At 36.0% G+C, this 25,148-nt stretch overlaps 1 protein-coding gene across 1 annotated transcript in view; it reads right to left on the reverse strand.

Annotated features, from left to right (window-relative positions):
• Positions 1-23,011: 23,011 nt before the first annotated feature.
• Positions 23,012-25,148, reverse strand: part of LOC129250104 (paired box protein Pax-6-like) — a 55,484-nt gene continuing 53,347 nt past the window's right edge. The window contains exon 3 of the mRNA XM_054889745.1: positions 23,012-23,278. Coding sequence (XP_054745720.1) covers positions 23,012-23,278 — 267 coding nt within the window. The remainder of the gene's footprint in view (positions 23,279-25,148) is intronic.

Raw genomic sequence — 25,148 nt, forward strand, 5'->3', positions numbered from 1 at the left:
AGCGACTTCAATTTCCCATTCGCCTTGCTTTTGCTATAACAATCAATAAGTCTCAAGGTCAAACACTTCAATTATGTGGAATTGACCTAACTTATCCATGCTTTGGACATGGGCAACTGTATGTAGGATTTTCTCGAGTAGGGAAACCATCATTACTTTATATTTATACACCGCATGAAAATAAAACCAAAAATTTTGTGTATCAGAAGGCTTTAGAATAAGTTGTTAGTTTACAATCATTAGAGTAAGTCACTAAAATAAATAAAACATTGTTATTAGAATAAGTCACAAAATAATGGCCGAGCATGAATTAAATGATGAAACAAGAAAAAAACAAAGAAGACTTTTCATTTATATTTTTCTTGCACCCAGCGAAGCGGGTGAGGGTCCGCTAGTATTTATATATTATATATAATATATATTTATTCTTTCTTAGGTGAAAGTATATTATTTATCAACAGCTTAAGCGAGAGTGCTACCCTACGCGTCCGAACGATTGATTCATTTTATATGTTAAATATTTTATTAACAGGTTAAATGACACTTTGACCTCACTGCGAAGGCCATCCAACTGGCATGTTTGTGCAATATGACGATATCCACGCGGCGCACGTGCACAAACTCTTCAAAATTTTCAACAGCAACAATAACAACATGACAACAACGTTGATTTGTTTAAAGAAAAACCGAAGGTGGCGACGCCACCGCAGCTTAGATGAAATAGAGCGGCGACGCCGATACTCAAGCGATGGTGGTTGATTATTAATAGGTGATCTAAGTTCCTTTTAATTACATTACTTTAATTTACGATAACACGGACCATTCTTTGGTCTGTTTGAAATGACGCCTGACGAACAAAGCCTCTTTGATTTCAATAGTTCCAGAATTTAAATTTATTTAATGGTATTAATTTCATTGTGACAAATTGTTTCATTTTATTACAGTCCTTAAAGTGTTTAAACTAATTTTTCGATGGCTGAAAATGTTTATATATACTCCGAACGGCAGAAATACACTCGGAGGTTTGCCATTGCCAGCCAAGGGGCGACCGCTATTAGAAAACTCTTTTTTTTAATTTTGGTGTTTCACCGAGATTCGAACCGACGTTCTCTCTGTGAATTCCGAATGGCAGTCACGCACCAACCCATTCGGCTACGGCGGCCGCCAATGTGAATGTTTAACCATTGAGAAATAAAGCGGTCAGTTCCTGATTATTAAGTTTGATTTTAGCGCTACATATCCTCTTAGCTGGCGAATATAACAATAGTGTGTTGCTTAAATCCTTGTAAGATCTTACAATTGCTCTTACAATTTGTAATGTGCATCTTAATTTTCTCCTTCATATGGGGGCCACTACAAGCATTTCCATGGCGGAAATGCACACCGAAGTTTAATTTACTATGCCCAGTGAATTTGCAACCATAATATGTGGCAAGGTATTTATTCTTTTAATTTCTCTAAACATAAATTCAAATAGCTAGAATTATTATAAAGTCAATTACCTATAACATTTTGTGGCCAACTTTGTTTCTGTTAAACTGTGTTCAAGTTTTAAACTTTCTTGCTAATGTATCATATGCATTATATTATTATCATATGTACATTAGTACGTACTACATTTTTTCTCTACTTTGTTTCGGCAACTGAAGTATTCTACTATTGCGATTCTCACCAAAAATGTGCATAGAAGAAAATGAATTTCGAGCCTCCTTATTTTTAATTTTAGTTAACTTTTTTTTAATTTTTCCGAAGAAAATTTGTGGATGTAGTGTTTTTGGGTATAAAAATAAAATTTTTTATGTTTATTTTCCACTAGAGAGAGTAGATAATATTGTCCCTACTTATGATACAAAAAAACAAAACTATTTATTGCAATTAATTTACTTCAAATTATTAAAAACACATAAGTAATTGATAAAAAAAAACCTCTAGTAGAAAGGTGTTCAAGATATAATTTAGTTCACTATAATCCACTATATCTGTCAATATAGAGTAAGTTCGGTAAATAGGGTGGTCCATATTATTTGTAAATAAAAAAGTAAATTCAAAGCTTGTCAATTCAGTTTTTATTTTAAAATGCTTCGAAGATAATACTTATTCAGTCTTACAATAAGAAACAGCAAAAAAATAAGATACAAAAAAGATATTATTAAAAAACTTAAAGAGCTTAAATTTCGAACATATCAGAAATGTGTAGATAATATGGACCACACCGTGTTAAATATGGCCTACGGTGGTCCATATTTAACGCAGCTTATGAGCAGCAAAATTCGCAATTAAATATTCTTTCTCGTTTCCTCAACAAAGTTCATGTGCCCACATTGTGCATACAACGCATTGCAACCATGACTCTCCGCCCTTGTCATTCGAAAATAAACAGGAACAATAGATACATTTGGCGTCTTCTTGATTAGATCTGTCTGGACTAAAATCTGGTGAATCAGATAAGATTAAATTTTCGCTTTCTGATGAAGAGGTTTCAAGTAAAAAACAAATAAAATTTAAGTTTTTGTACTTATGCATACCTTATTTTTTAAAATCTTTCCCTTTTTATTGCATTTTTCAGGTTTACGCTTGCTTTTCTTGACATGTTTTTTGCCCTTTATTTTCTTCAACGATTCTTCCAACGCCTGTTTGTATGCTGAAGATGAAATGATTTCTGCTTTTCCTGGTTTTCGTTCTCGATTTGTTGTTTTCTTGATACGGACCGGAATAGGGGGCATCTCTTGAGGCAATATGAAGGAGCTTGACCTTGCACCAGAGGATGAAGACGGTTCGAAGGAAATAGGTTCCTCTATATCAATATTTTGTTGTGGTTCGGGCAATTGATTGTGTATAGGTGATACAAAAACCTGATTATAATTCTCCACGCTTTCTATTGGTGCCTCAACTTTCTCTGAAGCCAAAAAATCATGATCGTTAAATATTTGACTATTGAAGGGGTGTATTCCCGTTGAAGAAAACCCTTTGACAGCAAGTTCACCACTTTGTGCTTTCATGTAAGCTCGACCAAATAATTCAATAATGTCATAATGTGTCAACGCGCTTGCATTAGTTACGAGCCAACATCTGATTTCCTCTGTCAAATATTTTTTCAAGGGTCCCATAAAAGTTTTGTCCAGGGATTGAATTTAGTGGCTTGAGTGTGGGGGAATCGAGAGAATGCGAACGTGGTTTTTCCTAGCTAGCTCTATGATTTCAATATTTCTGGTATGACTTGCATGTCCGTCTAAAATAAGTAATACCGGAGATGCTTCTGAAGGTTTAACTACTGATAGGAAGTGCTTGAACCATTTGGTGAACAAGTTGGTTTGAACCCATCCCGAGGGATGATTAGCATGTATGGATCCAGGAGGTGCTCCTTTCATTAGAAGGGGATTATCCCTTTTTCTAGGAAAAATGAACATGGGTGGTATGAAGGATCCATCTGCACTCATACACAAAATCGCTGTAATTAAAGATCCTCTTTCAGCAGAACCCAGAACACGCATTTGCTTTCGACCTTTCAGAGCCAAAACCTTCGGTAGTTTCGTAGGAACTACTGATATTCCATCCACATTAAATATATTACAATATTAGGGGAAAATTTATATGTTTCCATCTCCTTTTGCAGCAGATCGAAAAAAATTGCCACGTTTTCTCTGGAAAATCCCTTAGGTCGAGCTACAGATGTACTGGTTGGTTGGCGGAACGATAAAGAAGGGTGGCGTTTTAGTAACAAACACAACCAATCTCTTCCCGCTGTTTCCTTCGTATAGAAAAGGGGTTAGGTAAATCGTTTTTTAGCGCCACTTGAAAAGCTAGGGATCTTATGTCATTCCGCGTTAGCCCGAACAATTTCGCCTCCATGAGCAATATATATTCGACAAGTGAATCTTCCAGTTCTGGAAGCAAAACCGGTTTCCTTCCTAGCTTAGCTGCCACTACTTCCTCAACAGGTCGTCTATCATCAGCAAAAAAACGCCGCAATGTACAATAGTTTTGGGTACTTTATATTCCTTGGACGCCTTCAGGAATCCCATTTTCTTGATCTTTACCGCAGAAATCGCCTCAATCATATTTTTCTTCTCCCACTTCTGTCTTTTTTTCGAATCGTGAGTCGATTTTGAAGGCATCTTAATCCCTCAAAAGAAAGGAAATAATGTTATCTACTTACCTGAAAATAATGTAATCAAATATGGCCCACTGGTCCATATTATCAACATCATAGTGGGCCATATTGTCCACACTAAGGAGTTTTCTAAACTTTTAAATTTTGCTATAGATTTAACGTTATTCAGTAAAATTTAATTCCATATCAGAAACATATGTTTATTCACTAATCTTTTCACACTATGACAGAATTTTTTTATATTAAAATTAAGGAGGAAAGCACTTACGAAAATTCACCAAAAAAGTCTTAAGTTATCACGAAAAAATATATTCCTCTGTAGAGCGTACGTCTTGTTCACTACACTGACCAAACAAGACTGAGCTGCGCTGTGACGAAAAATGTATCCAATGAAGTTGCCACATTGCTTGTTGAACTTGTAATTCAGAAAATATTGATGTGGGCCGTATTATACACATGGGCCATATTTACCGAACTTACTCTAATATTACATTGTGGGGCAAAAAAAGGCGTTCAAAGTATTTTTTTTAAGACTTGGTCAAGTAGAAAAAACTGCATAATCCGAATTTTTGATTGATCCTCAAAATCTGGACTCAGGGCCGAAAAACCAAATTTTAATAGATAAGAAGCGATACCGGAGCTTGAAGGTAAAGCATAAGAAAAAATTGTAATTTAGTAAATTTTTTTTTGAATATCTGATTACATATTTAAATTCCAGGGTTCACATAGTTTACTTCGCCGATTTAACATAAGAATCTGCAAAAAAGTGCAAAGTTTGACCCTCCCTAAAATAAAATTCAGACGTACATTTTCAAATCGCCGATATACATTTATACATTTATTTTCTGTTGTCTCCTCAACTAGAATAGTCAGAACCATGACCTTGAGTGTGTTGTACAGTGTAGTTAGACAATTCGAGATACACTGCCATTTCGGCGCTAAGTGGTGCATTGGAATAATCAAAAACAAGTAGAACACGGACCTCAACTGGCACCTTAGGGCCACACTAGATGTAGCTGACGCCATGCTCTCTACCGGTGGGTTTTGAACAAAAAAACATCAAAAATAAATTTTTTTAAATACCGACATTTTTCCAAAAAATTTAGCAGGAAAAAAATTATTTTGGATTAATAACTAAAATCAAAAACAGATTTTTTTGTTCAGAATTTCTAGCAGAATATTTCAGTCGTTGAAACAAAGTTGGTTATATTTTCTAAGAACAAACTGACCCGCCCTAATGCATACCCATTCATATGTACATATATATATGCATACATATGTATGTTCACAGTTTTCATTCAAAATAAAAGCATGAAATGCTCACTACACTTCTTTCCCTTAAAAAAAATATACTATACAACAACGGTGTTGCGAATGAGTATGAGTATACCGACCGTTCCAACCTTTGTGATTGGTTCATTGTGCAGCAGCCAATCGCCATTTAACAAAGTTTAATGTCAGTGCAACAACAACTTAACAGAAATGGCAAATTGATTGTTTCATAAATAAACATTTATATTTGCATGCATTGACGGAATGACTTTTTGCGGTTTTTGTGTTATTTTAAAATTTTTAAGTAATTTTTATTAATGTATATGGACGATTGCTACAAATTGCCTGCAGGACCATTGCCTTACTATTTTGGTATCACAAATTCGCACAATTGTAAACGTAAACATTATTTTGCAACGCTATCGAGCTGAGTATACGTGAATACGGTTCTCTTTGAATACTCATTGTACATTCTACTTCCGTAGCCGCGTCAATAGTATTCGTTGCCGCAATGGACCTAACAGACCCATTGTCACAGGCCTATTACTCAGCAATCTGGAGACAAATCAGGAAGATACATATACGTGGGTGCCAAGAAAAAAATCTTCGCGAGCTAATGCGTTTTGCAATGCAGCTTAGAAGAGAATAAAAGCTAACAGCTGCTTTCTCAATTCGTGGTTACGTGCATGTACGTGTTCGCCCTAAATGCGAAGCGGTTATGGTGGTTAATATCGAGTGCTTTCAAAATACAGTAACTGCAGTCCCCTAAAGTACTTCTAAAATTACGTTCGCATATGCATTAATCACCTATAAACTTACCAAATTAATCTACCCGTTCACATATGGCAGATTACTTCCAAAATTGACAATCAGCTGACAATACTGTTTTGAAAGGTTTTTTTCATAGAAATGGCTTTGGTGGAATAGTTTGGAGTTTTTGGTTTTGTTTAATTATTATTAACGATGTAAAGAAAAGACAAGGAGAAGGATTAGCTAATTTAATTGCGCGATTATCTGCTATTCATATACAGTTGGAGGAAATTCGTGAACGACGTTTACGGAGGTTGCAAAAAATTATGACAGCAATATGCATGCGAAATTCGGTATAACGTTTTATAATAAGCAATAACAGGCAAAAGCGTCTATGGAAACAGGCCTTTTTTCTGTAAAATTAATGCATAATTAATAATATTTAAGAAAAATTTTATTAGAATTATGTCTACAAACCTGTTTTCTTTGCCGGCGGCCATTTTATTTAGTTTGTATTTTGACGTTTCTCCTTACATTTGTAAAAATAATTATCGATAATACAGGGCTACATTTAAAACAGTATGGTTATAATCTAGGACTATATTGTAATCTCAGATTTCGAGAGAGCAATTTTGCATGGGTAATCTCGCCTTTTAATTACAGATTGGGAGTTAATATACCAGGTAGATACCTATGAAATGATACTTTTTTTCGATTTCAAACGTTTATTAACAAAAAATGGTTACAAATTTAATCCTAAAAATAGTAGCCATCGCATGCACCATCGGTTCCCAATCGTACGTCTCCACCAATTCGCGGGTTGCTCTTGTTCAATGTGGCGGTGCATTGTCATCAAGAAAAATTACTTTGTGACGCCGATCGGCATATTCTAGGCGTTTTCGGTGTATAGAGCTGTTCAAATCGGAAAATTGTCGTTGGTAGCGTGCACCATAGCACTATGGGGATTTTGACGTTTTTTTGGCATATATTAAAAAAAAAAAGTATCCTGTATTTTATAATAAGCTTTATTTTTGTTTTTACCATACCCTAATTATTTGAAAAATTAGTCGTTAAAATTGTTTACGGTCACACTGATTGAACGGTACGCCTTCAAAGTCAGCTGATTATCGTGTTCGCTTTGTGCACAGTTTGGTGGAATTCATTGAAAAAAGTTTGATTGCTCGAGTTATCCAAATAAAACAAAGAATCCAAATTTAAATGATGGAAGGTCATAGTCCAGGTATATAAGATTATAGTTTAGTAACATTTTTTCAATTATATGTGGTTGAGATTTTGTATATCGTGTTTTATTCATATGTATTATTTAAATTAGTCTTAACAAGTATAGGTGCGTTTCGTAGAATAGATCTTCCGAGGCGCACAGAAGTGCTCAGAGTTTTAAATGTAGAGTTACTTAGTAAAACGTCCACAATAATATGTAACTAACTTTGTTTGCACAAATTTGCCCCTTTTTGATAAAATCGCCTTTTACAGAGGGATATACGTTCGGAAATGTAGAGCTGCTAGATATTTATATCAAAAATAATCGGGCAGAGGTCGCAGTTAAGCAGCAGATATTAAAAAAATTGGTGAAAGTCTGAATGAATCTAAGGTAGATTCGAAATCTGAAATCATATATGTACGGGTATAATGGTAAAAAGATATTTGTGGAATATTTAGGACAAATTACCCTAATTGATGGGAAAGTTTTAAATATAATGTCGGGATGCAACTCATGCCAGTCTTGCCCCATCTGCGGAGCAAAGCCAACACAATTACTTAATATTAAAGATATTAATTCAGAAGTTTTCAAGGCCAAAACAAGTGCCCTTCAATATGGAGTCAGCCCTTTGCATGCTTGGATCCGCTTTTTCGAGTTTGTGTTGAAACTTTCATATAGAGTCGAGATGAAAAAGTGGCACGTTAAAGATTGCGATAAACCTCAATTAATAGCTCGAAAACAATTAATACAAAGGACACTTTTAAAGGAAATGGGCCTCAATGTAGACAAGCCTATTCCAAACGGCAGCGGAAACTTCAATGGCGGCAACACAGCAAGGAGGGCATTTTCTGACGTAGCCTTATTAGCCTCAATTTTAAATGTTGAAGAACAATTACTGAAAAACTTCTATATAATTTTAGTGAATATTTCCTATGAGCATGAAATTAGCTCAAGCAAGTTTGAAACCTTTTGTGGAAAGGTTTTTGAACTGTACCATTATAATTATCCTTGGTATCCTATGTCTCCTACTGTTCACAAGGTACTAGTACATGGTCATCAAATAATAAAAAACTCCTTGGTTTCTGTTGGCTGATATTGAACTTGATGTGATTACTTCTGACGAAGAATATATTAAAATAGAAGAAAACTAAGTTCATATTGGTAGTAAGTAGTCTCAATAAGCTGTTTGTAAATTACGTAATATTTTTCTTTCTTCTTAGAACACATAGGTATGTGCAGTTTAAAAATGTACCTAAGCCATTTTGGAAGGGAATTATTCACCCAGACAAATTAATTATAAAAACAAAGAAATAATTCAATTAATTTTAAATAAATACTTATTGTTTAAGAATGCACAAATTCGCGAAATAAATGAAATATATGGAAACACAAATTTACTATAAATTGTCACATTATTTTAAAGATCATGTTCAGGGCGGAGGTGTAGGCGTAATCGTATGAAAAAATAAACAAAAACCGAAATTCTACTTTAATCTACGTGATTCACCTGCAAAAATTTAAGTCATAATCTTTAAATTTGTGATTTATGCCAAAAAAATTAAAAAAATCCCCATAGTGCATAGGTAGCTATTCAGTACGTTTAATATGTGTTATGTGTATGTTCCATATACTCTGTGTTATTTTTTTCCTTTTTGTCTTTCTGCCTTTCACTAAGCTGTGATGATATCTTGCAGAGAACGTTAATGTATAGAGAAATCTCATGGGCTACGAATAGTGCGAATTGTCAAAGATGAAGTATAACCACCGCCGGGGTGTGGTGAAACTTTTAGCAGAGCTGATTGCAGCGAATTCTCTCCTAAGTATATTGGCTCTGCACAGTTTTTGGCTTCTGTAGGAAATCAAATTGACGAATAGCCGACGGCATTTTGCAAGGAATTTGCTTGTGTAATTTTATGTTCCCTTGATAAACGTAATTTTTTTCAATTTTTATTTTAAAACAAATTTAAATGTACAATCAAAGGATACTAACAATATTTGAATTAAAAGCACCAACATTTAAAATCAAAGTAACTTTAATGTTTCCTGATTTAATTTAAAAAAATACATTATAAAACGACCTCACATTTTGGTGTGTGCGTTTTAGTAAATTTAAAACTATACAAATTTAATGAAAATGTTTACTAATTTTTGAGTCGAAATTAATTCATAGACCATACAAGTGTTTTGTTATATTGACATACATATGTATGTATATGCATATCAATATATACATACATATATTATGTTAGTTATGTTTGTGCATACGCACTGCAGGAACCATGACCTACCTCATGCCCATCGCTTTATATTTCATTCAATAACACTTGTTTACGAATTTTCACTTTCAAACATGGTCCTCGACCAAAAAGCGTTTTTTAGACTAATTTGAGGTCGCTGAAACCAAAAATGGATTTTTTTTTTTTTCAAAGAACGGTTTCCGAGATATTAAAAAAAAAACCTGTTTTTTGGGCAATAGTGCAGTTATTACCTGCAATTTCGAAAACAGTACGCGCCATTTCTTTGAAGTGCATAAATTTTGAAAGGCACACATATAACCTACATGGCAATATATAATTCGAGTCAATGGAAGTCGTAGTTTTCGCAAAACAGCTGTTGAAAGTTAAAAAAAGGCATTTTTGACGTTTTTTACTAAATTATCAAAGTTGTATGCTGTATGCTCATAGCTTTGCGTCAAGTGCGCGCATGAGCATACAGTAAATTGCAAAAAACAACATATGTAAGTAGCTTATTAAATAGTCCTGTGTCGGACATTTCAATACTGAGAGAGAATTTCGAAACAATTACTTTATGTTCTCTGATAGTAGGTAAATAGTTAATTAGTATATTACATTACGTATGTAGTTCTTCAATTGATAAAAAGTGCACAAAATCATATGCATACGTGTATATCTGCAAGGTTAGAAACTTACTCTGAAATCACAGTATAGCGCTGGATTTCTTGAGCAGTTTTAGAGAATCGTAATATTTTTTGTGTACATATGCATATACATTCACATATTTAAATTTGCATATGTCATCTTTCTGTGTGGCTGGTAATCAATCAATTCTCTATGAAGGATTTGATTTGGTTGAAGGGAGGGAGTTCAACAAAGTTTTAACAGTTTATGTATGTAACAGAACATGCATTTTTATAATAAAATTCAATGATTTGCAAGCGTTGTTCGTTTGTAAGACGATTCATGGTTAAATTATAGCCCGGAAGATGTTTGACAGTGAAACAAAACACGAAACGTGCGTCAACTGTTTAAACAAACTGTTTAAAAAGATAATAGCTAAAAAATCACCCCCTACTTGCCATAATGCTGAACAGTCTGAAATAGTCGCGGCGGCGCTGAGCAGTTTCAACAAAAACTCATCATAAAAAATTTATTGATAAATTCGAGCTCATAGTTCTAAGAGCAAAGTACTTTCATTCATAAAACGAGCCGCCCATATGCCAATTTTCTCGACCATTCGAAAATAGTCAATATTAGAATATTTCTTGTAGAATTATTTGCCAATATTTGGTAAATCTTGAATTTTTTTCATGTCGAATGGTCGCGGCTCGTATATATGTTTGTACCCATATATGTATGTACATATGTAAATATGTCTTCTAAATGCTCGACAACCGGAGTAGCTTTGCGTCAAGTGCGCGCATGAGCATACAGTAAATTGCAAAAAACAACATATGTAAGTAGCTTATTAAATAGTCCTGTGTCGGACATTTCAATACTGAGAGAGAATTTCGAAACAATTACTTTATGTTCTCTGATAGTAGGTAAATAGTTAATTAGTATATTACATTACGTATGTAGTTCTTCAATTGATAAAAAGTGCACAAAATCATATGCATACGTGTATATCTGCAAGGTTAGAAACTTACTCTGAAATCACAGTATAGCGCTGGATTTCTTGAGCAGTTTTAGAGAATCGTAATATTTTTTGTGTACATATGCATATACATTCACATATTTAAATTTGCATATGTCATCTTTCTGTGTGGCTGGTAATCAATCAATTCTCTATGAAGGATTTGATTTGGTTGAAGGGAGGGAGTTCAACAAAGTTTTAACAGTTTATGTATGTATTTTTGATAATTTGCTGTTTCTAAGCTCTATTGAACTTAACATATTTGTTTTCTATGATAAAGTGCCTGTAGCTAGCCTACAGCATTAACATTATTTCTTCCTTCATACAAATGAATTTTACTCAACTGCTGTTTAATTTGACCAGTTGAGTATATTCCGGTTAACTTTTGGCGATAATATGTCTGTGGTGAACTCCGCGCGCAAAACGAGTACCCCTCAAAATTCCATGCGTTCCTGTCATTGAGACCTCTCTATACATTAACGTTCTCTGTATCTTGAGTTACTTCTCAATTTGCTCTGTTTTCTTAACAACTGTATTTATTCTGTTTATTGCTCTTTGTTTACGCCATGCAATTTTGAAAACATACATCCATGTACTCCTGGGTGCTTGTATTTTATTGTTTCTCTTTTAGTGGAGCGAAAATAAGAAAATTCTTATTGATATTATGTACAAACAAAATGATGGATTTAATGTAGTACATTTTAATGCACGTAGCCTAAGCCAAGAAGAAATCGGATTCCGGCGAGCCTGCAAAAACAGTTGGTACGACGAGGAATGTAATGCTGCCACCGAAAGAAAACATACTGCCTATAGAGCCACGCTGCGATGGGGCGCAACGCGAGCCATGTGGGATCGCTACAGAGAGCTAAGAAAGGAAGAGAGACGTATTATCTGACAGAAGAAACGAGAGGCCGAAATACGTGAGTGCGAGGAGCTTGTGATGCTGGCCAATAGGAACAACGCCCGAAAATTCTACCAGAAAGTTCGGCAGATTACAGAAGGTTTCAAGACCGGGGCGTTTTCCTGTAAGAACAAAGACGGCGAACTGGTGACTGACATCCAGAGCAATCTTAAATTATGGAGGGAACACTTCTCGAACCTATTAAACAGTGACAGCTGCACATGTCACCGAGAATGTGAAGATCCCGATACCCCAATCGTTGACGACGAAATTGTCGTTCCGTTACCCGACCATGACGAGGTGAGAATAGCGATAACGCGTCTAAAGAACAACAAAGTCGCGGGCGCCGACGGACTGCCGGCTAAGCTATTCAAACATGGCGGCGAGGAGCTGGTAAGGTGCATGCATCAGCTTTTATGCAAAATATGGTCGGATGAAGGCATGCCTGCCGGTTGGAGTTTAAGTGTGCTCTGCCCAATCCATAAGAAGGGCGATCCTGCAATTTGTGCCAATTACCGCGGGATTAGTCTTCTCAATATCGCCTATAAGGTTTTAGCGAGCGTATTGTGTGAAAAGCTGAAGCCCACCGTCAACCAACTGATTGGACCTTATCAGTGTGGCTTTGGACCTGGAAAGAGTCTACCATCGACCAAATATTCACAATACGCCAATTCTTGGAAAAGACAGGTCAAAGGAGAATCAACACACACCATCCTTTCGTCGATTTCAAAGCCGCATTCGACAGTACGAAGAGGAGTTATCTGTATGCCGCGATGTCTGAATTTGTTATCCCCGCTAAACTAATACGGCTATGCAAGATGACGTTGCTCAACACCAGCAGCGCCGTCAGAATTGGGAAGGACCTCTCCGACCCGTTTGATACCAAACGAGGTTTCAGACAGGTTGACTCGCTGTCATGTGACTCCTCCAACCTGATGTTTGAGAGGATGGTGCGAGCCGCAGAACTTAATCGCTCGGGAACAACTGTTGGCGTATGCCGATGATATTGACATCATCGGCCTTAACAACCGCGCTGTTAGTTCTGTCTTCTCCAAACTGGATAAAGAGGCAAAGCGAATGGGTCTGGTGGTGAACGAGGACAAAACGAAGTACCTCCTGTCATCAAACAAACAGTCGGCGCGGCGCACTCGTGTATCGGCACCCACGTCACTGTTGACAGTTATGATTTCGAGGTTATAAAGGACTTCGTATGCTTAGGAACCAGCATTAACACCGATAACAATGTCAGCCTTGGAATCCAACGTAGAATCTCTCTTGCCAACAAGTGCTACTTTGGACTAAGTAGGCAATTGAGTAGTAAAGTCCTCTCTCGACGAACAAATCTAACACTCTACAAGACTCTCATCATGCCCGTCCTAACGTATGGCGCAGAAGCGTGTACGATGACAACATCCGATGAAGCGACGCTTGGAGCATTCGAGAGAAAGATTCTGCGTAAGATTTTTGGACCTTTGCACGTTGGCAACGGCAAATATCGCAGACGATGGAACGATGAGCTGTATGAACTTTACGACGACATAGACATAGCACAGCTGCTACGTTGGCTGGGTCATGTCGTCCGAATGGTAGTAGAGGAAGAGGAAGGCCTCCTCTGGGTTGGAAAGATCAGGTGAAGAAGGACTTGTCCAATTGGCGCTGGTTAACACGAGAAAGAAACGACTGGCGCGCTTTGTTAAACTCGGCCAAAATCGCGTAAGTGGTTATCGCGCCAAATAAGAAGAATAAGAAGCCTAAGCCAAGAAAAGCTGGATTATGCTAGAGACAATTTCGATGATTTTGCAGAGCCGATGTACCTTGCGTTTCTGAGACCTGGTATCATAGTGACCTCCCTGATTTCAAACTCTCTGTAAACTGATACAATTTATTGCGGAACGATCGGAATACTAATAAAAAGGGGGAGGAGTTGATACGGCAGGTATCTTGACGCGGTAAAGGGGCTTAATCGAATCTCAAAACAGATACAGGCACCGGGAAGAATTGTCGTTCAGATAATAACTCACCCTGATATCTGGTACTGCTTAAGAATGATGACCGGGAGCTAATCCAGGGTGTTATCCATTGGATGATTTACAGCCAGGAGGTGAATTCGGCTGTATTATAACGGCGCCTCCTCAACACCGGGCCAAATTGAGGAGTAGCTGTGGCCTTACCGCGACATGGGCCGCTGACGTGGCGGACCCATTGAGATCCCCAGAAAATTTGAAGACTGCTGGGCTTGCCTTGTCGAGCAGGGGGTCGTACGAACAAAACACGATAAACAATAAAAATCAAAACCAAAATAACAACAACAAATAGACAGCAGTAAAAATCTAGGCAAACATGTTTCCGCGGGGAAAAAGTGTCAAGTCAGCGAGACAGATCAGTCAACTCAGATTCAGTAAAAACAGTAAACGAGGATCGCTAGCAGAAGGCCGGATACCTGTTCCATATTCTGATCCATATCTAGAGAGCCGGGCCCACAAACTTCTCATTCACTCAAAGTCCGGGTAATCGTCTGAGTCAAGCAGGGAAAGGATAGGCGAAGTATGGGCAAATTCCCGACTATCCCGCCTCCTGGACAACCCGGCGTCCAACTCCGGCTACGCAATCCACAGTATTTTTGCGTAGAACTCCTTTTCGCGTGGGCGGCCTTCGGCCGTCGTCGGCATCGCGTCGTTGGAGGGTTGAGTTATTGAGGAAGTTCAGTCTAAAGAAACACTCTGAACCGTGAAGGGGCACAAAAAATCGTTAGTATGCGATTGAGCCGCAGCGGGAGATAACACAACGGCAGAACTCTTGGCAGCTACACTAGTAGGACAAACAGGAACAGAGCATAATGTAAATTCCGTAGTCGGCATATTACTTTTTTAGTGGCGACGGCAGCAGCAGTAAAAGTAAGAAAGTTTCATGCATTAACTCCAGCAGCAGAAGAAGCCATATTTCCCAATGTTGCCCAGGCCTTCGGCAAAGTATGGCATGATGGACTACTCCATAAGCTTAAAATTTTGCTTCGAAGCTTATTTTCGAATATTTTTACTTCGTATCTAAATAACAGATATTTCAGTATCAAGTGCGATAGCTCTTATTCAAGCTCTTATTCAAACCCCCAATTCAATCCCTCTAAATATTTCTGGAACGGTTTAGCAACGTGTCGCCTTGAGTTGACATGCAGAAAAATTAGTTTGTCATGTCTACCGTCCCATTCCGGTCGCTTTTCTTTGAAAACTCGATTCATACGCATTAGTTGCAGTCGGGAACGATCGCCAGTGATGGTTTCAGATGGTTTAAGGAGTTCATAATAGATTACGCCCTTCTGATTCCACCAGATGCACAACATAACCTTTGAAGCATGAATATTTTCTTTTCTCCTGTCGATGGATATGGTTTACCTGTCAGGCTCCAACATTTTCGACGCTTAGGGTTATCATAATAGATTCATTTTTCATCGCCAGTGACAATGTGATGCAGGAAATCTTTTCTTTTCTGCCGTTCAAGAAGCATCCCACACGTCACCAAACTCCTATCGATATCCCTCTCTTTCAATTGATGTGGCACCCAGTTACCTGCTTTCCGGACCATTCCCATCGACTTGGGAAACGTTATCGACGGTTGATATGTTAACATCCAACTCTTTAGACATATCATCAAGGGTTCGACATGCGTCTTCATCCAATAATTGTTGTAGTTGAGTATCTTCGAATTTTTTCGGTGCGCCTTTGCGATCTTTATCACTCACGTCGAAATTGTCAATTTGGAAGCTTCGAAACCGCTCTGTACAAGTTGTATTTGATGGAGCTTGATTGCCGTAAATATTGATCAATATACGTTACGTTTCAGATACACTTTTCCTTAAAAGGTAATAATGAAGTATGATCTTTACGCTTCAAACGAATATCAACTACTGCCATTGAAACCTCACATATACACCATCAAATCACCAGTATATTACTTGAGCGAACACAAAAGTAGTATAAGCAGCGTTACTTCTTTTACGAGGGCGCAAACTTATTCCCATACCCAATATAACATGTAATTAGACCCGTGTGGACTTATGGCATATCGTTGTGGGGCTGTGCAAACAAACTCATCGTGAAAAAATTCAGCGATTTCGAATGGTATGTGAGAAACTCTGATTCACATAGTGACCTCAAGAAGTCATCAGTATCAGAAGTTCCCAAATATTTCTCTGCGAGGCTCGAAAAACATACCAAACCGGAGGATCCGCAACTTGCCAATCCAGATGAACAATGCCTTAAGCGATGAAATCCAAATGATCTTGTTCCAGAAATTTTAACAGTTGGCAAGCATATATATATTTCTGTCAGCTGTCTTCCAGTTGTATAGGGGTTTCATATAAATCGAAACCAAAGCCCAATCGTCCCAATGGAAGAGTCCAGGAGAACCAAGAGTCGATAGCAGAAAATCGCCGAACACGCAAAATACGTATCTTATTTATGCCTCTCACAAACAAACTAAGCATGCTAGAATGCTTTCTATATACGAGTCTAAGATCTTAATCGGAATCTATTCTGAATCCCTACAACTGTCCAAATCAATATGCCATCCAGGCAAAGCTAACCTGTGCCAGGCAAAATTACTGGTAATCAAGGATGGCCTAGCATCTCCGACGTCATGTAATCTGGAGTTACGGACAGCCAAGCTGCTATAAAGGTGATACACCTGCAGACTTGTAGTGTATAGAAGTACTTAATTCGCTCAGTTAATGATTCGATATCATTTTTGTACAGGTTCAAGGTCACAGGCAGATCGAGGGTAATGGGAAGGCAGATGAGCTTGTTAAACCATGATTCTCCTTTAAACTCGAGCGGAACAGGTAGAGTTAGATTAATGTGTTCGAACTGCCAAATAATTAATATAAAAAAAAATAGTTTAGAAAAACTAAAAAACACGCTTTTATTGCGAATCGAACTAAAAGTATAAAATAAATTTTAATGACAAAGAGACCTATAATGAAGTACTAGCAAATCGAACGATCATCATAGTCAACTACCTCAGAACAGAATTATAACAAAAATTAAGATACAAATAGAATAATTCAAATTAGAGTTAAAAGCGTGGGATGCATTTTGCTTCACTTTCATAACCTTCTGTACATAGGTAGTTGCCAATAGAATGATTGTAATATTTACTATATCAAGCATCCCACGCTTTTAACTCTAATTTGAATTATTCTATTTGTATCTTAATTTTTGTTATAATTCTGTTCCGAGGTAGTTGACTATGATGATCGTTCGATTTGCTATTACTTCATTATAGGTCTCTTTGTCATTAAAATTTATTTTATACTTTTTAGTTCGATTCGCAATAAAAGCGTGTTTTTTAGTTTTTTAAACTATTTTTTATTTTCTACTTTTTAGTTCGATTAGCAAAAAAGCGTGTTTTTTAGTTTTTTTTTTTAAACTATTTTTTTTATAAAAGAAAATTATTGTTATCATTGCAGTCAGTGAATTAATGATTCGATATATTCGTGTTATATTTAATTCCTTTCTTATCGACTGTGAGTCTAAAGCTATGCAGTTATCGGCCGTGATAAAGAAGTAATCGGGATGAAGAACTTATTTCGTGGAGGGTGCCTGAGGAACGGCTACCCCACTCCATTGGCCAGTTTTTTTCGATTTTCGTGGTGTGGTGCACTATGAACTCCTTCCACCTGGCCAAACTGTTAATAAGGAATATTATTTGAGCGTTATGCGTCGTTTACGTGAATCAATTCATCTAAAAAGACCAGAATTATGGGCCAACAACTCTTGGTTTTTGCATCACGATAATGCACCGTCTCACACTGCACCCGTTCTTCGTGACCATTTCGCCAAAAATTCCACGCATATCGTTCCGCAACCATCGTATTCGCCTGATTTGGTGTGACTTCTGGCTATTCCCAAAACTCAAGAGACCACTCCGGGAAACGCGTTTCGAGTCGATTGAGGAGATAAAAGCTGAATCGAAGAAGATGATGATGGCTATACCGGAAATGGACTATTTGGCATGTTTCGGGGATTGGAAAAATCGTTGGCATAAGTGTATTTCATCGAGAGGGGATTGTTTTGAAGGGGATGAAACTGATTTACAAGAATAAATAAAGATTTTTCATTTTACAACCAAATTCACCTTACTTTTTGCCCACAGGTAAAAAAGAAAATATTAATCCTGGCAATCCTAATAAGGATATTGGAAAACTTTTATCAAATTATTGCATTGTCATCGGTCCTTGATAGGTGTGCAAAATTTCAAGTCGATCAGATTTTTAGAAGCCAGTGAAAATTAAGCTCAAAGATTCCGTTACATACATACATACATACATACATACATACAACCCGACCTAATAAAAGTGTGTTAATAACACAGGTGTGCAAAAAAATGGGTTCGGAATGTTCTATAAAAGTGTAGTGTCATTTCCGAAGTAATTTTTTGCGTAGAATCCGAATCCGGGGTTTAAACTACTCTATCACATCAGGACTTTGAGATATCCTAACCTAAAAGTGCAAAAAACGCTGTTTTTGCCCATTTTTGAGGTTATGTAGCTACGAAGACTTTGCTCTTCATAAAAAAGTAGATGTGGTATTTTAAATCATAGGTCTTCCTCTTTTAAATGCCGTTGAGTTTGCTCAAATATCTTAATTTTTCACTGAGATATCGCATTTCGAAGTCTCCATGTTTTTTTTTTGTGCGACTATGTAATCGACCGTATCACGTCTCATGTTATCTCAATGGATTTTCGAATATCGAAAAATTCACAAACATGGAAACTTCAAAATGCGATATCTCAGTGAAAAATAAAGGTATTAAAGCAAGCTCAACGGCATTTAAAAGAGGAAGACTTATACTTTGAAATACTATGTTTACTTTCTTATGAAGAGCAAAATCTTCGTAGCTACATAACCTCAAAAATGGGCAAAAACAGCGTTTTTTGCACTTTTAGGTTAGGATATCTCAAAGTCCTGACGTGATAGAGCAATTTAAACTCCGGATTCGGATTCTACGCAAAAATTACTTCGGAAATGACCCTACACTTTCCTAGAACAAAACGTTGTTGACCTGTGTAATTAATCAATCAACGTAAAGTAATCGATTAATCAATTTGAGCTGCCACTTAACTGTATTTTAAAATCAGAAAATGTATCTTCAAAGTCAGTGGCTTAAAAATGCCAATATATAAAAATCTAGTGTCTAGTGCCATTATATAAGCCATTATTTCAGCGCGATGAAAAGCTGAAAATCCAAATTTAGTGGAAAATCGACTGAGTTGGTACCACTGCTTAAAACAGAAGCAGTCAAAATTGAGAGTGGAATTATATTAGTGAGCAGGCACTGTCATGTTGCTTCGTTGTCATCTGAATAAAGACTGATTGGAACCAGTGAAATGAAAATGCGATTTAACACACTAAAAGTACTAAACTTTTTTATATCAAAGAATATTTTCTTTTCATAACAGTTTATATTTTAGATAAGAATAAAATAAAAACTTAATTTATCATAAGTTTCAATAACAAATAAAAATTTAATCGTTCTACGTATAAGTTATATCACAAAATAATTTCAAAGCCTATTTCTTTATCAATTTCAGCTTGTGTCAACTATCGATTAAAAATATGTATAATTAAACTTATTCCATGTTTATTTCATGTATGGGAAATGCATTTGCGCTCAGAAAAAACACCAAAAAGAGCACTAGACGCTAACCCATATTTTTCAGTGTTTTTATTTTCAAAGAGGGCCACTAGGCGCTAAACCATATTTAAAAAAACAGAGCGTAAGAATAAGAGTTTAAAGAGGATTCGCTTGGATTGTGCTTTTGTGTATCCAAAAATGTACCGTCAAGAAAGCGAATGTGGTTTTTAAAATATATATATCTCTTTTCACATAAATTCAACATATATTCAACGTTATTTATTTTCCTAATACGAAAGAAAAAAGCTGTAGGTTAGCTGTTGAGTTGAATTAAATCTGTTTTGAATTAAATTAGTAGTTGAATTTTAAACATTCATTGAAATTTGAAAATATTTAAAATGACAACTATATATAAGATAAAAAGAAAAATTCATTAAATATATTGCATTGCATTATATTGCGCTTAGATTAACACAAATCTTAGTTTGAGCATAAAGTTGATATATGTACCCTAAATTGCAAAGTACCTCATCGCGCACCTCAAATCAAAGTAGGTATGTGGTAGTGAGGTGTAGTGTATACTTAATACTTATAAACAAGTTTTAGTTTATTCCCACCGTTTGAGCTCAGAAAAGAAACTATATTATTGTATATTTACAAAAATTGTGTGCATTAAGAGCAGAACTTTAAGTATCATAGATCAATTGATCTGAAATTGAAATTGTTACCAAAGGATGGGCGACAATAGCAAATGTGTACTGCCAACACTTCTGTATTTATACATAGGAATATGCATGTATATATAAGCATTTTCTTTTCATCATGCAGAGAGAAAGCGAGCAGAGAAGTGGCAAATAGAATATGCCTTATGCAACGAAAGAATTGCCGCCAACACAGATCACCCGATTTCTTTATGTACGATAACGCTATTATTATGATACTCCTCTCTGTTTTATATGCCACGTCAGTCACATATTGAAAAAAGTATTTATTCCGGCAGACCCATTAAGTCGATTTCGGTAAAAATGTCGTCAGAGGGAGTTGTAGTCAAAAATATCAGGCCGAAATGTTATTTGATAGTTCAAGCTCCTAAGCATTGTATGTAAGTGTTGTGTACGCAAATAAGCATGATGTGCAGGAAGTATTGCATTTGCTTCAATCCTAAATCCGCTATTGAAAGATTGCGGAAACCTAAGCAAGAGCTTCATACCACGCATTCTTCAAATACACGTTGCTGCTTTTGACCCTGACAACACTGAAATGGGAAGTATTTCGACTTTCTTCCCATGACACATTGTCTGTCTTAGCCACAAAATCGATTCAATTACATTGCATTAGCGTGGCAGTTATTTGACCTGTTTTTTATATACAATATTTTTTCGCGGGCTACCCTCCAGTTTGTTTCCATTCTATATAAAAATGACCTCTGTGAAATTTGGTGCCAATCGGATAGGGGAAAGGTGTGCCCCCGAGCCTTTCAATATGCAAAATTTAATTTCATTAAAAGTGTGTTTTTTATTTTACATGAGTATATACACAGCGTAAATAAGTAGTAAAAGAATTTACTTGGTAAAGTATATTAAATTATACATATATAAATTGAAGAAGGAAATTATTATCCATACAGTATTTAGCATACATATATGCATAAAAAAAAAGAAATAACTCATTGAATAAAATAAAATAAATATTAATTAAAAATTTTTATTTTTAGATATAGTTTGTTTATTGCTGTCTGGGAACTTCTGTCGATAGTCACTTACAACTTGGAGCACGTACTGCATTTGTCGCTCGTTTTTTGTATATAACTTATTAAAATCCTCTACTAGTTTAACACCTCTCTCCGCCGTATCATTTGTTACTTTAAGTTTATTAACTACTTTTAAAGCTTGGCCGAAATCTTCATGTTTGTGCCACCGGGCAGGATCTGTGCACAGGAATTCGTCATTTATGTTAAATCTTGCAAAGAATCGTTTTGTTTTGTTGGAGACAAATTGTTCAAGTTCTTGGTTTAATAATTCAGGAACTTGGCTTGTTTCCACGGTTATCCTTTTAATACTTTTTTCACATTCAGCATCAGTTTCACGATTAAACGCCTTTACCATTTTAATTTTTGATTCTGCCGTCACATTTGGGTCAAAGAAGGCCAAGGCGATGGATACAGGTGATAAATACCACAAATGATTTTTGATTTTTTGTAAAGCCAAATCGTTAACTGTCCGGTATTTATAAATTTTGGAAAGAACACTGAAATCCAAAAATGGTGCTTTGGCTGCATGAATATCTTAAAGCAATAAATAGCCTTAGCCATCCACAAATGTTTTCTGATCTTCTTATTCACGATTCCGGTTTTAAAATTATTTACATTTATTTTAGGCCAAGCAGTTTGAAACTTTTTTAAGATTGGTACGGTTGGGCCGGTAGTTTTACCCATCTTCTCCTCGAAAACGGCTTTTAAATGATTTCGTATATGTGATGGCGGCAAGGCGAGGGAAATATAAGAGATCTTTTTCTAGAAAGCTTTCAATCAAAACACACGCACCATTCAAAGCGCCCGTATTAGAGACAGTAGTGTCAAAAACCAATGCTTTTACGTAGTCTTGAAGGCCCCATTCCGCAAGGGTTTCGCAAACAGCTGTTGCCTGTTCTTTTCCACTCCCTGATTGCAATGCAGGTACACCAAGAAGTTGATCAGCACCGCAATTTGAAAGAATAACAGGAAGTCGGTCTACTGTCTCTTTACCGGTTAGTGATGGCAGTAATTTACTATCCCAATGTATCGTAGCGGCAGGCAATTCCTTATCCTTAAAGATATTTTTGATTTCGATAGTTTTCTTTTCGCGGAGTTTCTCACGAGAATTGAATGAATTTCTCCACTTCTTGACCAAGGGCTTCAAGTGTAGCTATAAGAATATGAACTGCATTCCTGTCACTGATCTTGCATTTATCCAAAGCAGCAGCAAGCTTAAGAGTTATTATTATTTGTCGTCTTCTTTTTTGTTTTGCTGGTACAGACAAATGTTTTGAGCAATGCGGAATTTCCTCTGAAGCACGCGCTTCTAAATCTTCTCCGCTGCTTGAACTCGACGCCATCAGTATATCAGATTGAGCTAGAAATAGTATTGACAATATAAGTACGATTTAGTTCGATATACATAAATATTCATGTTAAATAGGTAGCTAGAGAAGATGAAGATAAATACTTACTCAATTGAAAAACTTCATTATTGCTTCGTTCTGTTCTCTTCTCCTCTCATAATTTTCGCTCAGAAACTCGAGTCTCTTTCGCACTTAGCTGGTAATCAATTCCATACATAAACCCCGGGCGTCCCTTCATCCACTGATTGTTTAAGAACTGCTTATCTTCTTCAATGGATATGATATTCAATGCATTGGCGTGTGCAATATCGAAGAGATCCTCGAGTTTTTCAACGAATTCTTTTTCTTTTTTCTTATGATCCATCGACGTTCTTGCAGCATGCTTTTGAAGTTGCCGCCACTGCTGATAGAGACCTTCTAACTTTGGTATACAGTTCTTAAGTTCTTGCGTCGGAATTCGGGCTTTCTCCCAATATATCATCACTTCCCGCGCAGCTAGTGAAGCACTGCCTCGTATTGTTAACTTACACACCCGTAAATTAAAAAAAAAATTGTAACGTTTGTTTTACAGATGGAAGTTTGTTTCCAAAAATTTCATTTGAATAATACCCGAGCAGATAAACTTTTTCTCGTAATAGAGGTCGCGACGTTGTACTACCGAATGTCTGCACTTCAAATGTTGTACGCAACTAATGATTTTTTTTTAAAACTTCAATACAAAACTTTTTTAGCCATAAAAATTTGAATTGCCGTTGTTATTTCAGAAACGAAATGCGCGCCTACTTTATTTGATACTAGTACTAGTTTTTGATATTGATATTATCCAAGACACGATGTGTACGTTAGTCAAAACGCGAACCCAACTTTTTATGCGCGGAAATCTATTTGAAGAAATCTATTTTCATTTCGAATTTCAAAATGTGATCAGTTGATAAGTTATCTCACATATTTTAACTTCCGTTTTGTTTTTGTAATTCAGAAATTGAAGAAAAATGGAAAATTTTTGACAGAGTTGTCAAAAAGCAAGTGTCGAACGACTTGGTAGATTCTGCATTGAATATATTTTTTTTAAGCGTAATAATTTGAATTATCATTGTAATGTGATAAACTAAGTGCCCGGCTACTTTACTTACTACTAGTACTTATACGAAGAATTTTCGGGTTTTTTGAAACTTTGAAGGCCCGGGGGCACACTTTCCACTTACCAGATTTACTTCAAACTTTTTTCCACCATTTTTATATATAAAGGAACCAATCTGGGGGGTAGCACCAATAAAAAAATAACACTGTGGTACAAAAAAAAAAGTTGCAAAAAAACTTTGGATCGGACATGGTGAGGGTTGTAGCTTATGAAAAACTGAAAATAATGGTATAGTTGAAATTTCCAATACACCCCAAAATCTCATTTTATGGCCATAAAACCGTTTTTCAGTAGGTTGATATGAACAATCACTCCTAACTTCGCCAATTTCCATCCGATTTCGAATTTGCCTTTTTAGTTCGAAAGAACAAAAACAAGCCTTTTTGACAGTGTGTTAACATTTTTTCTGAAATGACAACTGACGAGACTGTAGACGGAAGTATTTGGAATTTTTTTATTTTTTCTCTATTTTTTCGACTTTGACATAATTTTTACGATATTATCCGATATTGAGGATTTTTTTTAGTACTCTACTGTTATAGTAAATTTAATTTTGCGTCAAATGAGCTATATTTGACTGTAATTGAATTAAAATTAGTAGAGTTGTGCGAGTTTTAAGATTTTTTGTTTTTTTTTTTACTAATTTGGAATGTTGGTATAGCTTACGCTAAATGGGAATAAGGACGTGTTTTGATGCGTTATTATAGATACGTAATATTTATTGGAGTATATATGAATACATAAGAGTACACTGTACTGCATACAACAGAACTGGTTAGAACTTACGAAAATATCTGACATATTATAGCACATTTTTTTCAATAGAAATATGGAAAAGCTCCCAAGTGTGCCAAAGTTCACACTGTACATTGATTAACAAAAGAAGTTTGTTATTATAATTTAACCTTATTAAAACGTCAAAGTTTTATTGTTTGTTTCATTGAAATTCAAAAGATATAAATCAAAACGTTGCCAGAAAAGTCAAATTTCTCAATATTCTCCGATGATATGGCATCATCAGCCTTATCATAAACCAGATGATTGTTATTTTTGTAAAACGGACGTAAACGGTCATCATTATAAAACTCGAAAGCACATAAAGTATGCTGATGTTGCAACTGTTAAGAACCCCGTAGTCTTGGACGATATG

The sequence above is a fragment of the Anastrepha obliqua genome, chromosome 6 (assembly GCF_027943255.1).
Source record: "Anastrepha obliqua isolate idAnaObli1 chromosome 6, idAnaObli1_1.0, whole genome shotgun sequence".
NCBI classification, from domain to species: Eukaryota; Metazoa; Arthropoda; class Insecta; order Diptera; family Tephritidae; genus Anastrepha; species Anastrepha obliqua.